The following is a 15,914-nucleotide window of genomic DNA, read 5'->3' as shown; positions in this document are numbered from 1 at the left end:
GAAGTATCTATATAAATCTGTGGAAGCGTTTTTTCCCTTTCGTATCTGGTGCAGCGATGTTTCACGTACCGGAAGAATATCGATTTACATTTTAAGGTGCTCTCATTTTAGCAACAACACAAACAGATATTCCGAATTACCTGAGTAAAAAATTTAAGACCGTTCAAAAATCTTCAGCTGTATCATTTTTTACCTCGACTGCACGCACAATTTCGGCAATGGCTAAGTTTTCATTGGCCACTTTTCTAGATTCTTATGAAAACGGTCATCGGGTAAAAAAAGAGGTCGGAAAAAATAATTGAAACTCCACACTTTTCACTTTTAAATTGCTTTTTATTTCCCCTCAAACCACCTTAAATTAACACTTTAAGAACGCATTTTCTGATGGATCCAGTTTATGTCCAGTTTATCTATCCGCATGTTCTCATCCACCTAACCCAGTGTGCTGTTTGATCCACGCTCGGTACTGCGTCACTCGAGCAAACACAGTAAAAAGTTGTTTAGCATCGCATCTGGAGGAACCCCAGCTTACTGCACCATGTAAAGTGTATGTCTTTCCGTCCGCATTCAAGCACACATACGGTCCTCCGCTGTCACCATGGCAACCACTTAAAATGGTATTGTCCACGCCCGCGCACAACATTTGCGGAGTTAACGATATTGAGACTACAAAAAATGAAAATATCCCTAGATAAGCACGAGTAATCCAAAACAACACAATTTTTATCCATTGTCAAAGATAATATAAAACTTCTTTGGATTTTATTAACACCGTGAAAAATCTTCTTGTGACTGATGTTACTCGAATTCAATATGTTCTTGCTGGAGTCAAACGGCATTCGACTTAGTCAATTAAAGGGTTCATTAACAAATAGTGGGTTACAAGGTTTGATACACAAGTATGGTTAGTTCGAAGCATCAATTGATGCACGCAGGAGTAGTTTAACAGGCATTTTCAAAGTGAAACCTAAGTAGAAGAATCAAATTCTATGAAAGCATCGAAGTTCAAACCCTCAACTGACTTAGTGATCCGTCACTAAAGTACATTGTTATCTAGATCAGTTAAAAAGATTCGGATTTCGGGCCCACCTAAGATGGCATTAGCCACGGCATTTTCATGGCGATTAGTTCAGATCATTAAGATTCTGAAAACATTGGGAGTCCATTCTCGATCTATTCCTTGGTTGTTGAAACAGCTGGAAATTGAATTCAGGGTTGATGAAATTTACCGCACGTAGTTTCGTAACATGCCAGCCAGAATTAATGTATAATTTGCGCTTCATTGTTGTGTGGACACTTTTCATAAAAGAGTGGATTTGACAATCCCATAACAAACCTTGCGAATAAGTTCTACATTAAAACGCAAGAGAAGAAAAAATGAGCATAGAGCTGACAACATTAAAATGAGAAAATCTACTAGATTATCGAGAGCACCTCCACTCGCTTGAATCCTCTGCCGACATTTCGCTGGATCGATGGGCGGCATCATGGCTTGCTGTAAAATAGGATGAGAACTTCCCGGATGTTTAATCTTTCCCCAACCTATCAAAGCAGAAAGTTCACAAAATTACCACTGAAACACGTCAATAGTTCAGATGACAGATAGATAGGTCCCAATTGTGTCCCCATCTGTTAAGTGATAACCTACCGGCGGGAATGGAAAGAATTATGAAAAGTGTACGAGGAAGCACGATAATGTTTCAACCATGCTTGCGGAAGGCTGTTATCTCCAACGCAGTGCTTTCTAAAGGAATCTCCCGTGTCATTTTCGAGCTAAACATGGTAATATACAGAACTCTACATTGTGAATACTGCTCCGCTGGTTAAGCAAGCAATAATAAAGGTGATTCAACCAACCATAGATTTTCAGTTAGGCGTCTGGAAAGTTTGAAGAATTTGCGGAGAGTTTTCTTCACAAGCTGGTGGGTCAATTACTCAATTTTAAAGCTTGTGTGTTTTGTTTTTATACACAAGAGTTTTGGGCATTACCATCGTATAGTATTCTCATAGTGTACATAAAAACAAGCGCGTTACTTATGACTGCTCTTACCTGTAATGTAACATTTTGATCCTGTGGGTACATTTGAGTCGCTAGACGGTAGGCACACGGGGTTCACCCTGGCAGAGAGTTTCACAGGCGCAGCGAGTTCAATCAGGGCGATGTCATTGTTAAGGGTACCAGGACGATTGTATTGAGGGTGAGAAATTACTCGCTTGGCACCAACTGACTCCTCTGTTCCTTCGTTAGCATTCCGATTGTGATCTCCCACAACTACTTTGTAGTTAGCAGGGTTACTAAAGATAAACAACACAAGTATGCTCAGGTTGATTTGGAATTGCTGCATTATGGTTATGCACAACCTTCAATCGACAAAGAAGCTTATTACATTGTTGGACTGTCAAATATAGTCTGGAATATTTGTCCAATGAAGGAATATTATGCTATAGTGGGATGTGAATTATGCCTCGCCGTGTTTTGGTTGATCGGCCAGTTTATTCGTCTTATATTTGGTCACCTGTTCGTATGGTAAGTCAATCAGTTTCAAATCTCGGTGTTTTTCTCGATTGTAGGTTGGTTGGTTGTTTTATGGTGCATAGACAGTCAGTTGTAATTGACCGGCTAGGTCTGTTGACCAGTTTCATTGATTGTTCGACAGTAGTCGTCGAGATGGTCATTCGTTTGATCTTCGGTTGGGTCGGGTCTGTTGGTCGTTCCTTATTTATAGGTCGTTATTTGGCCAGTTGGTTGATTGGCCAGTCAGTTCAAGATTACTGGTCAGTAAGCTGGTTGGTCGTATATGTTGAGGTTGGTGGGTTGATCAGTTTGGTAATCAGCCAATGTTTTTCTCAAAAGCTTCATTAGGCCTGCTCCCTGTTTATCAAATAAAAAAAGGAAGCCCTTACCTGCTGCTTGCTACACAATGGGCAGCAGTAACAATCCAAGTGGCAGAGATGAGCGATCCTCCGCAGATGAATCTGTTGTTACGCTGTAATGCGATCTATATGACGAAACATCGAAAGTATGAATACTAACTTCAAATTTCAAACATTTTATAAACTTTCATACAGGATCCGTTACCTTCAGTTGAAGGGATTTTAATGAACCTTAGCCTGCAAACTTGGTTTTAAAAACATGACTAAAATTCAGGAAGTCATGTTTAAACTTGCCAACAATGAAACCAAACGTTTATCTCGCCAGCGGTGATTTTCTAATATACCCTACAACTGCTGTTAAATTGAGGTTGCTAGTCTCTCGAAATAGACCGCGTAGAAGATGTACACTTGCAAAGCTAAGACATCACACCTGCCATGGCCAGGCTCCAGGCTTTGCATCTTGACCTCCAATGACACGTGATTGAGAGATGGGCGTGGAACCACATTGGAGTTGTCCTGTTGTGAAATGGCAATAAATTCTACTCAGTCAGTCAACTTAAAGGAGAAAAAGGCTGTGAATATTTTCTAATTCGAGAGAATCATTTTACCATTGACTCTATTTTCTTATGAAACTTGGGTAAGTTTAATCGAGTGGGTTCAACAACAAAGATTGATCGGAATCAAGGAACTGGATTAAGATAATTTTCGCATTATTTCAATCATCAAGTTTCAACCTCTGAAAAAATTAAAATCTAAACGGACATAATGGTAAGACCTGTCTTTACGATTTCTTAAAACGCAGTCAATAGTTTGAAAAATGTGTGCAAGAATGAGGTTCTGTTCCCACACTTAAAATTAATATGTAAGCCAAAGAGGAATGTAGGTTTAAAACTTGTTTGTTGATAGATCTAATTCCTAACGAGCAAAGCCATCGAGCCGATGGAAAGGGAATTTGGCGAGTTGGTTGAGAAAAGCATTTTTTATTCATTCTATGTTCGTTTTAAAGAGTTTTCAGTTGATGCGAAGTATCAAATTCATTCTCGGCTTTTCAGTCGTTGACTATTTTAGCGGACCTTTTGCATGCGTCGACTCAAAATTGTGTCGTGGTATTCTCGGAAAACTGAACACAGAAGTTTTCCACCTTTTTTTGTACTCTGTTCGTATTTCTCAGGGAGCGCACCATGGAACTTACCTTGACACATTCTACATGACTTTTGACAGTTTTTTTGCGCCCAAGCTTTGTTATTGTTGCAGTAGTTTCCACATGATGCAATTGAAGGACAAATGTCGGCGTATTTGGGATTATCATTACAACCTGCGGAAACAATAGTATATTTTATTCCAACGGTGCATTTACATTGTGTTCCTTAAAATTCAATTGCTGTGGGCGCTGAATGATTTCACAGTTTATCGCTTCATTTTCAAGGCGTGAAAGAGAATTATAAACTATGCATGTTTTTCTCTTCAAAAATTTTTTTGAAATAAAATTTGAGGTAAGATAAGATGTAATTATTTGACGTAAAAATCTTACTTGGAGGTGGGGGTGGTTTTGCCGTTGGTGGAGCCGGGGTGGACGGCGGCGGTGGAGTCACTGGTGGAGGTGGGCTGGGTTGTGAAAGGCCTGCCTTGTTGGTTATCCATGACCTCAGATGGGCAATGCTAGCGTACACTCCATACTTGTTAGGCCTGGCGCAGCCATAACCCCAGCTTGTGGCTCCCTCCAAAAACCATCTGCCATTGAACTCGCAGACAAGCGGCCCACCACTGTCGCCTTGACAAGCATCCACTCCGCCTTGGTCCAGACCTGCGCACAACATGGTGTCGTCTATCTTGCCAGGATAGGCTCTCAAGCAACGCGCTTTTGATACAAGTGGGACGCTGGCTTGCATGAGTTCCTTGGGTTGACTGCCACCGGATTTCAGAGTCCCCCATCCAGTTATCCAGCAGTGCTTACTTTTGTCAATGGGAAGAACATTGCTTGGATTTGATAAACAGACGAGCCCAACTCCTCGACCAAGTACAGCGGGTTTAGCCAGTTTTAGGAGAGCTACGTCATTGCTGAAGGACTTTGGTTTTCTATAATTCTCGTGGGAAATGATCTGGGCAACGTTGATATTCTGTTCTGTTCCTACTAATTGTGATGTCCTGAAATGAGCTCCCACTCTACGTTTGATGAAAAGATAGCATAAATTGACAAAACATTTCCCCGCTACAAGCTGTATTTCAAATTTGTATTTGTTTGATTTGGTTTTCTTGTTTGTTTGTTCGTCTTTTTATTGTACTGCAATGTAACATCATTTGTATGTTATGGCAGATATCGTTGATCGACGCCTAGACGCAAAATACAAAAACTTTCTTTGATCTGCCAAGATGTTATCAGCAGCATGTATTTCAAATAACTATTTTTCTCTGGTTTTTTTTTCACTAACTCGCTGAGTTCACATCAGGACTCACATCTAAATGAAATCTTGCATAAGAGTGACACAAACAACTCAACCCATTTCAGAGTGAGTTGAATTTAGCACAATTGTCTGATTTTGTATGGACGATAAGTTTGTTGTTCTAAAAAATAATTTCGCTACAATTCTTGAGCAACGAACACCAACCTGACTCTAACACTACTGGGCGATTTCCGAGTAACACAATGCGCTGCTGTTACCACCCACAAAGGGTCAATCAATGAGCCTCCACAAAACTGCTGATTGGATGAGGTCAGCAGCATTACTTGCCAAGGCCAGCTGTTTCTGGGTGCTACTGTGCCACCAACGATTCGAACACTTGGTCGGGATCCACAATTACCGGCTAGACAACAAACAAACGGACAGCACTTCAATATCAGCTAGGATGGATGCTTGTTCCTTGATCAAATTATGACAAATAAATTCGATTTGTTGTGATGCGCATCAACTTCCTTTCAAATGGTTGGGTTTGGTTTTATTGTTAATTATTGATTTCACTCAGCAGTAAAGTATGTAGCTGGTTATTGCAAGACTGAATGCAACTTCATCTTGCGGAGATCATGCAACGCGCAGAAAAATATTGAACGAAATTGAAATCGATACAGGTTATAACTACAGAATGAGAAAAACACCCAAAAATAGTAAATTTGACTATCAATCAAAAGCTGTGGAGAAGTTTTGTCTGCAATAAAAATGTCTCGAAAAAGAGTCTTTCAATAAAACCAGGTCATTTAGATGCAGTATCCATGTAATATTTTTATACGGAGGTCAGTTAAAATTACGCATTGTGATTTAGTTATCTTAAAATGAAAGGTACCTGGAGGCAGAGGAGGAGTGGGTGGGGCGAAACAACCTCCTTTCGCTATGGTTACGTCATCAATAGCTATATCTCCTGACCAAGACCTCCCTCTGACTCCCTCAAATGTTACTTGAACCTGAAAGAAGATAATCAGTTTGCACACATGCACAATCGGGAAGAAAGATTTAGACACCAATTCTTGGATGGAACCATTCCGCGCTTTTTCGTTTGTTTTACAAAAATTTGATCAAATTTCCAATAATTTATCAGCATGTTTTGACCATATTTGACACATTCTACCAGAGCCATACAACAGCTCTCTAGGTACACGGCGATTTCGGGCCTACAGTCAAGATTTTCATGAAAAAAGTTGAAGATAGACGAGTCTGAAACTATGATTGCAATCTTAAAGTAAGAAATTGTTATCAAAAAAGACTTACTCGTACACTTGAAGAGATAGGAACCTTCGCCTCTATCCACTTATTTCCCTGGCTACCCGACTTGGTAAAGACATTTTTACTTCCGCTGTACACGTTTAGAGTTCCCACCGACCTTCCAAACATGTGATAAAAGAACTTCAGACAAAACGCGCCGCTATCAGAACCCGTAAATCTAAGTCTTGCTTTGTCTCCGTTTACTCTTGGAGATGAAGTTTCAATGTACATATACTTCCCTGAAGATAAAAATAAAAAGTTGTTTCGACATGAAATTTACCAGCTGCAGGTGGTAACCATACAACTAAATGGCGACACCAAAATATTTTCCAACATTTACCACGCAGATTATTAGTCAAGCAAAATGCTTTGCGCAGTAATGATAAAACTCAAAACGCTATCAAGTTAGTACTGAGCAGCTTTTACTTAATGCAGTATAATTTTTTTTTGTTTGAGTGAGCTAAGCACGCTTCGGACCAATCAAGATTTTCTGGCGCTAGGTCTAAAAGCTTTTCAGGAAGTAGTTAGTGATGAACACAAGCTCTGAAAACGCAGGAAATTTATCACCATGCAAACGGGGGAAGGATTCACATCCGTAACTCAAGCTTTACTTATCAACTAATCGCTGCAAGAGAAAAATGAAATTTTTCAAAAGCGAAAATTTTGAACTAAATTCCGTATCTAGAGTTGCTTCTATCTTTTTTTTTCCGCTTACAGAACTTTGTAAGTTCGGTACCTGCGTCACTTTTGCATAACTAACTTCGAATTATTTTTATTCCAGCTCGGTTACGCTCAAAAATAAAGACCGCAAAAATATGTCTTCCGTACTTGTTCTACCCGTTATCTCTTTAAATACGAGATTTATGTCATTTTAGGTCATAAAGTAGGAACAGAAGGTGGAATTTAAATGCAATGCCGGGATAAAATGCAAAGTAATGATTTCAGCGAAAAATCTCTTCGACTCTATCTTAGTGATAATGGCTCCTGTTCATTGAAAAGAAAGGCTTTAAAAGTAATTCTTCCAACACATACCTGAACCTCCGTGGCCCGAAGATGGGCCAGTGTTGGACGATGGGGTGGAACCAGATCTCGATGTCCAGTCAAAATTATCTGATTTATCCTGAGTCCAGCCAGAACACATACCACTTTCAAAGTTACAAGAGGATGCTGCGTAGGAATTTGAACAATGAAATCTTTTTCTCTAAATATTATTTACTCTAGCAAAGATTATATGAAAACCGAGTGTGTGAAAACATAGCGAAAAAAGTATAACTTCTTACGAGGTATTCGTTTCTTAATGTGTGTTGGGGTTTATCGTTGTTTAAATGTTTTGTAAGGCTTTTGAAAAATTAAGCAGGAATTATACGAGAATGGTAGATTATGTTTCTTGACTTTCTGTGCTTTCCGTAACACAAATAGATTGAGTAAATATAACAGGATTTATACAACCTGAAGATGGAGGAGGAGGAGAAGCGGTGGCAGGTGTCGTTCGACAACTCCAGTACCCTGCTTACTATTACGAGAATACAACTGCTGTGAAAATGGAATTGTTCTTTGGACATCGCTCAGGGCTGTGAAGGGACCAGGGAAGGGCAAAACTCGAATAGCAAAAATCCCCAAGGATTGAAATTATGATTAAAAAGTCAGGTTCAAGTTTGAGCTTGTATTTGAGAGAAATGGCAAAATGTTTCTTTCTCGCGAGTATTTATGTTTCCGATTGGGAAATAAATTTAACTTGCGGTGTAAAGCGATCACTGGTAAAAGTTTCTAAAATAAATAATCAAAAGGAGAAGACTAACATAAAATGGTTACTGATTTACCTTCCCCAGACAAAACTTCCCCAACAATCAAACAGCACAAGACAGCGAATACCCTCATCTTGCTGAAACCTGAAGATGTGATTGTCAAGAGCTCTTGGCTACTTTTATAACAGATCCTACACCTTCGAAATTTACCCTGTGTAAACTTAAAAGTTGCAGCTGTCTGAAAGGTAAATCACAGCTGTCTGGAGAGCAAATACTTCCGACTGTGCTTCATGGTAATGAAGGTAATTACTTTGTTAGAAAACCTCAAAAGCACCGGCGACTTCAGCTATTTAGTTCATGTTTATATGCAATTAACACTAAAAAGATATTGAAAATAGCAGCTTTCCTCTTTCGTTTTCTTTTGATCTTCGCCGAATGACTGAACAGTTATCTCGCGCAAGTATAGATACCTATTTCGCATTTCCTCTGAGCTAAGCTGAAGATGATATGTGGATTTTGGAAGAGCTATGGAAACAAACTGGCTGCAATTAAAACTAAGAAATGCCATTATCAATCCTTGTTGATTAAAATACTGAGAACAGTTATTCGGACTTCCCAAACCGATCAATCGAGACCGCTTTCTCACATGATGAGCAAACATTCTCACAGAAACATGAATTGATCGTTAGAAAAATGTAAATGTTTGCTAAGAAATTAAACTTTAAAAATTGTTACATGCATTCCAGAACCACAAAGATTTCAGTGAAACTTTCAGGTAGCAGCTCTGTTTTAATTTACAGTTTTTTCAGTTTCTTGACTTAGATTCTGAGCATTTTTATTTTCTTTTCCATATTGTTCATATTGTTTAAATTGGGTTCATATTTAAATCGTCGATTTTGCAAAATGATATCACAGCCGTCAGAGTCAATTAGGTGTATTCTTAGGTCTATAAAAGATAACAAGGGCTCTAATTCCTCTATCATCGACATTCAATGTTAGTAAATACTCTATTCAATTCGCGAATCATTCGCTTACGTAAACAAGTTAACAATCCTCCGAGGTATGAATGCGGGAGTAACAACAGTCAACTGATAGCTAGTTAGGGTTAATGTTGGGTTAGGGCAAGGGAAGGTAGTCGCCCAGATACTGATATTGATCTGACAGTCTTTGTTATTGGGCATTTTGACATACTAATATGAAAGGAGGGAAAGATGAAAAACCAGGATGAAAAAGAAATAAAGTATTACCCTAAATGCATACATAGCTTGAGGTTTGTGATGGTATAGCTGTGATGGACTAGCTACAAACCTGTAATCCCTGATTTGTTTTTGGTAATCTGCCCTGTTCCTCAGTCAGTTCCTTGACCTTCTTCTCTATTGCTGATTTTTTCTCATCCTAAAAGACACAGAATGATGCAAATTTAACTTAAACATCATTAAGAGATTCTCTCATTAAGTAGGGTGTGCACAACCATTAAAAGGTAAAAACTACTGAGGACATTACCAATGCTTTTCACTTCCCACCTTTTAAGATAAGTTTTGAGGCTATTTAACACTCTTTGCATAATAAAAAAGATGCAAATGCACAACAAATATAATCTATAACATCACTGAGAGACACACTTATTAAATGGGGTGAGTACAGAGATTTCTGGCTAACAATCACCAGGAATATTCTAAAGGTTCGTCATTTCTGGCCTTTTAATACCAATTTGAGGCATTTGCACCCTTTTTGCATGATTAAGAGTGACATTGTCCAAAACATTTGCCTGTAGAGTATGTACATCATGGGTAAGCCAGTTATATGTATTTACCTGCAAAATATTTGGCTGCCATCTTGGATGTTTAAGGCAGAGTTAGTTTAGGTTTGGTTAAGGAGAGAGGTAGAATTGCCAAAGGGAAGGGGGGGGGTGGATTATAGATAAGGGACACCCTTCTCCCATGGGTGGTACTTTGCAATGTAATAAGATGCCTGCACTCCAAGCTATCCAAGCATCTCTTTAAATATTATTACATTCCTCCACAACTCTGTCTAATTCTTCTTGCATAACTCTCAGTTTTGCCTTAAGGAACCTGATTGTAGCTTCTTCAATTGCAAAAAAGTGTATTGATATTATTAGAGACACTAAGATAATCCAGTGGCTAAAGGTTAATTTTGTAAAACCAATTATAACATACATCATAACTCAGCTCATAGGAACCGAGTTCTTGGCCTTTATCTGCTGTATTGGTGGCCATTTCAAAAGTTTCTAGTTAAAGAAGTTTCTGGTTAAATAAGCCCTAATGTAGCTAAAACAGCTAAAATCAGTGGTAAAAGTAACCACAAAAACAAATTTAAAACAAGTATTGATTACTCATGATCCCATGATCTCCCAACCTTGAAAATTGTGTCCAAAGTTATGGTATACATTATTGTGTCTACTGAGAAAATTTGTTTAAACAGCACCCCTTGCTCTTAAAATGAAATATCAAGATGGCTCATTTGTTAATGGTCTGCACAGAAAGACAAAAAAAATAATAATGAAGAAATATATCTAAATTCTACCTCCATGTGTAAGGTGAACACATTGTTTACCTGATCCCATCTCCTCAGCACCAACTGGCAAAACACTGTTGTCAGTTGTAGTTGTAGTATAATTATTGTCTTGGGCTTCATTCTCTAGCGTGCTGATTGTGTTTGCCAGAGTTATCCTATCCTGAAGCATATCAATTAGGTCATCAGAGGGTACAGGAGTGTGAGGTACACTTCCAGGTGCTGATGCTGTTTTAGATTTTGGCCTAAGGTAGAGATACAAAAGAGAAATTATTGTTAGTAAAATTTTATTGCTAAATATTCTACTAAAAGTACATTTGTGAAATTGCTTGTTGATCAGCAGGTTGATGTAATTTCAACTTAACAGGCATGACTTCTTAAATGTACCTTTATTTGTCCAATATCATCAAACAATTTTATGACTAACGTGCCAATTGAAAACATCTGAGGTGGCAAAATATAAACACTACATAGAGTGTACAATTTGGTAGTTTTCTTCCAATCTTACTGTGTGTAAAGAAAATTTTAAACTATTGAATTTAGGTATGTTGTTCAAAACCATACCAGCCATTGTGAAATTTAGGTATCAAAAATCTGTCTGCAGCTTTGATACTGTTAAAAGTTGATTATCAAGCATAGTCTGATTGCATGGATGCATGCATGCTAACTCTGCTACTTGGCACTACTATGGATCTGCAAAGAAAAGTGCTCTATACATGGCCAAAACTGCTAGCAAAACTAAAGATTCAATCTGCTGAATCAGTGACAGAGCAAAATATCGAGCTATTTAATGTCAGGTTGAATTTTTTTAAATACAGAAAATTGGGCCACTGTCAAGTTATAGTGTTGTCAACCAGAAATCTTTGATCAAACATTATCAAAACACTTAGCCATGTTTATTTATGTAAGCTAATTAAGCTGAGCATGGTACAGGCAGCACATTAGCCATGTTTACCTAGTTTTCTTTGTTCTTGAAGTGGGTCTACTTCCCTGTTTGCCTGCTGCACTACTCACAGGCCTTGTCTGTGTCATAGTTGTATTACTGCCTACAGGTTTCTGAAATAAACAGATAAAAAAATATTGACTAAGGTTGAGAGTGAAAAGATACATTTGCAAATGCACCAAAAAAGGTACCTGTTTTAAGACTGATGATGAAGGTATATCCACATTTGAAAAGTCCATCAATGGAAGAAGATCTCTGAGAAGGAAAAAAATATTAATTAAGTGTTCTCTAGAGGCACCAGCAGCCTCCATTTTTAATCCTTACTTGTATGTGTCTGAAGCACTCGCTATTTGAATATGACAAAACAGAAATGCCTGCCTTGATTTGAACAAAATTTTAACTCTTCCTTCAGTTTTGTTTTTGCACCCAAATATTTTCATTAAAATTGGAGAGATAATAATAAGTACAAGCAAAAGATGCCTTAGGAACAAATGCTCATACCCTAATTTACTTACTCCAGATTTTCTGATAATTCTACTTCTGTTGCAGTAGGCCTGGAAAAAAGCTCATCTTGGTCATGCTGGCATGTATCCATAAAAAACAAAACTTGTCAAATGTAAATTCAAACTACAAGTATCTCTAATTCTTTCTAAGATGGGGGTAAAATTCAATTTAAGCTGGGCAGCAGTTTTACACATGTGATGGAGAGGGAGCCCAGAGGGAACCACTTCATTTTGCTATGACAGTACAGGTGTATGTCAGCTTTGTGATGAAAGGTGCATGGGGGTGGGTTCTGGTTTGGTTGCCATGGTGATAACCTTGTTGCAGGAGAGCTGCCTTCCTTTTCCTTTCTCCCTCTCTCTCTATTTTTGCCCTCCAAGCACCTGCATGTACACCTACATGCACCTACATGCACACCTACATGAACCTACATGTACACCTACATGCACCTGCATGTACACCTACATGCACCTACATGAACCTACATGTACACCTACATGCACCTGCATGTACACCTACATGCACCTACATGTACACCTACATGGACACCTACATGCATCTACATGTACCTACATGTACACCTACATGTACACCTACATGCACCTACATATACACCTACATGTACCTACATGTACCTACATGTACACCTACATGCACCTACATGTACACCTACATGCACCTACATGTACACCTACATGCACCTACATGTACACCTACATGCACCTACATATACACCTACATGTACCTACATGTACCTACATGTACACCTACATGCACCTACATGTACACCTACATGCACCTACATGTACACCTACATGCACCTACATGTACACCTACATGTACCTACATGTACACCTACATGCACCTACATGTACACCTACATGCACCTACATGTACACCTACATGCACCTACATGTACCTTATGGTGTTAGGGAAATGCTTCAAATTAACATAATTTCCTTAGCCACACTGTAATTTCAATAAAAGAGGTATCTTTGTTATTTGAATTGGGGGCATAACTTTCTATTCCATAAATGCTGAAATATGGTTTAGGAACATTTTTCCTTTTCTTTCATTCAGAAGGTATTAGGCTTACAGTACTTTTCCATGCAGTTTCTTTTATTTTAGTTTAGTTCTATCTTTTAAACAAGCAAAGGAATTCTTGAAGATAGGACATTGGAACCCATTTGTACCTTTCTTTATCAGATTGAGTAATCAAATCATGTGACTCCTGAGATTGGAATTCCACTCTTGTCTTGATAATATGGAATAGAGTCAACAAAATCTCAGAATAGTATGGAACTCTCGATTTTCTTTCAAGAATATAGTCTTTGGAAGTGGAATCATCAGGGTTGTAGCCAAGGCTCAACATTCAAAAATAAAATTGTCAAAATACATGGAGACTCAATCAAAATGTCAGCTATAAATATCCCATGGGTCAAAATGGGTTTAGAGTCAAGATACTCCAAACACAGTTGAATCAATTTTGAGCTCTACTTTGTTTAACAAAAGTGTTGCAGCTTAAAATGATTCCAGCTCAAAATAATTTCAGAGTGCTTAAAAAATAATGCAGTTTTCTTTTTTCAAGGAGTACATTAATATACCTCAACCTAAGAAATCAACTCAAACAAGTTTGAAATCATTTTGACTTGAAATTCATTTTATTATACCATATCTTTCCATAATCTGAAAATAAAGGAAAATGAATATAGTTTGAAACCATCCAAACTTAAAAATTCCCCTTCAACAGTAATGTATAAATATGCAGACTGACATATATAGAAGGTGAATCATACAGTAACATGATAATACTATAACTGCAATAAAGGTTCCAAAATTACCATCACTTCCTCTGCTTCTTTTATCAGACTTGCAGTTCTTTCCTCTAATTCAGCATTGAGTCGCCTTTATGTCAAAACATAGCAAGTAAGCATAAATTCACAAACATACAGAAGTTTGTGAGAAAATTAATTTTTTTCTCTGCATCTATCAACCCCACAACTCTCAGGATCTCATTAGTAATTCTCCTTACTATTGGCCATACAATTCTTTTGACGAGAGTTTGAGTTTGGAGATGTAAGGAGAAAACCTGTTTTGGTCACTCATGAGAATTAAAGGGTTGAAACTGAGGCTACCTTTTCCAGTAATCAGAGAAAGATTATCGACAAAGCTTCCTATAAAGTACAACAATTAAACCCTTGCTCATACGTTAATAATATAAATTTATCTACCAAAAATCCCACCTCATTGTTTATCCAGCCAAATTTTGATATTAAATTATTACAATTAGATTTACATCCTCAATTTCATTTAAAATCAAAGCAGATGACCACGACTTAATTTTGGAAAGAAATTGTTTATGTCTAATCTTCTAATCTGTAAATTGTATCTCAAACGTTTGAGTTGGGGATACAGGTATTTTTTTTCGCCTGACCCTTCATCCTAGGTTCTTTCAGGAATAGGATCAAAACGATGGGGGACACGACCGTCGTGTATCTTATCGCGTGTTTTGAAAGGAACAGCGACAGATAGAACTACTCAATGTAAACAGTGTGCTTTTAAGTTGCTGTCATTTATGTTTGTGTGCCTCGCAGGGTCATAAAAGTAGTTGGGCACTGCTATTACTTAAGATAGACGCCTTATACTGACGTATACTCCTCTTCCTTGCTCAGAAGGCCTTGTGCTATATTCTTTGTCTTTCCAGAGGGTGGTTTTTCCATACTTGACGATCTCGGGAAACTTCCAGAAAATTTTCGACCTCCATTTGAAGAAGCTGAGGAAGATCGCTTTGCCGCCGAACTTAGACGTGACTGTAAAAAGGAAATAAAAAATAGTTACAACGGCTAATCTTCCTCTGTCTTGGAAAAACAAAATCATTCCAAATGGTAATGTCATCACTCACGATGATAACGACCTTGACTTAAAGTTTGTGATTTACCTCTGGTTGATTTGAAAGGTAATTTGGTACCCAGTGGCTTCTCGGTTTTCATTCCGGCGCCATTTTGAAAACCCATACTTCCTGGGAACCAACGAAGTGATACGAAACATGGTAATTTAGCGTTATCAGTTGAGTTGAAGACGTAAATTTGGCCACCGATTTTAAAGGCTGACGTTTCGAGCTTCAATCGCTCTGACGAAGCCCTAACACTCGAAACGTCAGCCTTTAAACTCTTAACGGTCGCCAATTTACGTTTTCAACTCAGTTAATAACACTAAATTACCCTGTTATTACCCCTACTCTCCTACAGACGCAGCACCACAGGTTCTTAAGAAACTTAACCCCTTGATACGAAACATGGACGATGATACCAATGATATAGCTGGCACGGGGTCAAGGTCAACCATTTTTGCAGATCTTCGAGATAACTATAAACCAGACGGTCTTGCCTTTGTTACTTGCCCTGAAGCTTATAAGGGAAAGCATCTAATATCGGAGCGTGTCATCGAGCCTCTGAGAGAGGCGAATGTTGGAAACATTTCGCAATAAGGTAAAGCTACTACAACAGACGAGGTTACATATGAGTGGGTGGCGACTATCTTTCAAGAGTACGCTAAAGAGAAAGACGAGGACGATGCAAGATTTGATGTAGTTCACTTTTTTCATAGTCTCCACTATGTTTATCTCGA

General features: G+C 38.2%; 2 protein-coding genes across 4 annotated transcripts in view; both read right to left on the bottom strand.

The window, feature by feature from the left end:
• Positions 1-322: 322 nt before the first annotated feature.
• Positions 323-15,914, bottom strand: part of LOC131772449 (MAM and LDL-receptor class A domain-containing protein 1-like) — a 30,443-nt gene continuing 14,851 nt past the window's right edge. The window contains exons 22-33 of the mRNA XM_066162813.1: positions 8,387-8,562; positions 7,599-7,733; positions 6,573-6,805; positions 6,151-6,268; positions 5,481-5,676; positions 4,406-5,037; positions 4,067-4,189; positions 3,305-3,390; positions 2,905-2,999; positions 2,051-2,295; positions 1,435-1,542; positions 323-666 (exon numbers count right to left, since the gene is read on the bottom strand). Coding sequence (XP_066018910.1) covers positions 425-666; positions 1,435-1,542; positions 2,051-2,295; positions 2,905-2,999; positions 3,305-3,390; positions 4,067-4,189; positions 4,406-5,037; positions 5,481-5,676; positions 6,151-6,268; positions 6,573-6,805; positions 7,599-7,733; positions 8,387-8,562 — 2,389 coding nt within the window. The 3' untranslated portion in view covers positions 323-424. The remainder of the gene's footprint in view (positions 667-1,434; positions 1,543-2,050; positions 2,296-2,904; positions 3,000-3,304; positions 3,391-4,066; positions 4,190-4,405; positions 5,038-5,480; positions 5,677-6,150; positions 6,269-6,572; positions 6,806-7,598; positions 7,734-8,386; positions 8,563-15,914) is intronic.
• On the bottom strand, positions 8,505-15,239 carry LOC136279802 (testis-expressed protein 9-like). Of its 3 annotated transcripts, XM_066164080.1 has the most exons (9): positions 15,190-15,239; positions 14,937-15,097; positions 14,129-14,192; positions 12,302-12,366; positions 11,978-12,041; positions 11,799-11,899; positions 10,886-11,088; positions 10,125-10,146; positions 8,505-9,706 (listed from the first exon to the last, which is right to left on the bottom strand). In XM_066164080.1, exons 2-9 carry the CDS (start codon positions 15,005-15,007, stop codon positions 9,685-9,687), a joined length of 612 nt encoding a protein of 203 aa, XP_066020177.1. In that variant the 5' UTR covers positions 15,008-15,097; positions 15,190-15,239; the 3' UTR covers positions 8,505-9,684. The 3 variants fall into 3 exon arrangements, with proteins under 3 accessions (XP_066020177.1, XP_066020179.1, XP_066020174.1); XM_066164082.1 differs by lacking the exon at positions 10,125-10,146 and having other exon boundaries at positions 15,190-15,232; XM_066164077.1 differs by lacking the exons at positions 8,505-9,706; positions 10,125-10,146 and adding an exon at positions 10,166-10,396.

This window comes from Pocillopora verrucosa, chromosome 1, assembly GCF_036669915.1.
Source record: "Pocillopora verrucosa isolate sample1 chromosome 1, ASM3666991v2, whole genome shotgun sequence".
NCBI classification, from domain to species: Eukaryota; Metazoa; Cnidaria; class Anthozoa; order Scleractinia; family Pocilloporidae; genus Pocillopora; species Pocillopora verrucosa.
This window is presented reverse-complemented; position numbering and strand designations above follow the sequence as displayed.

Bases quoted from the DNA above. Each gene is read 5' to 3' on its own strand.
- LOC136279802 (XM_066164077.1), bottom strand. From the start codon at position 15,007: ATGGAAAAACCACCCTCTGGAAAGACAAAGAATATAGCACAAGGCCTT. The intron at 14,193-14,936 runs GTCAGTATAAGG...TTTGACATAAAG, and splicing joins AGCAAGGAAGAGGAGTATAC to GCGACTCAATGCTGAATTAG. The intron at 11,089-11,798 runs GTAAACATGGCT...TCTCTACCTTAG, and splicing joins TCAAGAACAAAGAAAACTAG to GCCAAAATCTAAAACAGCAT.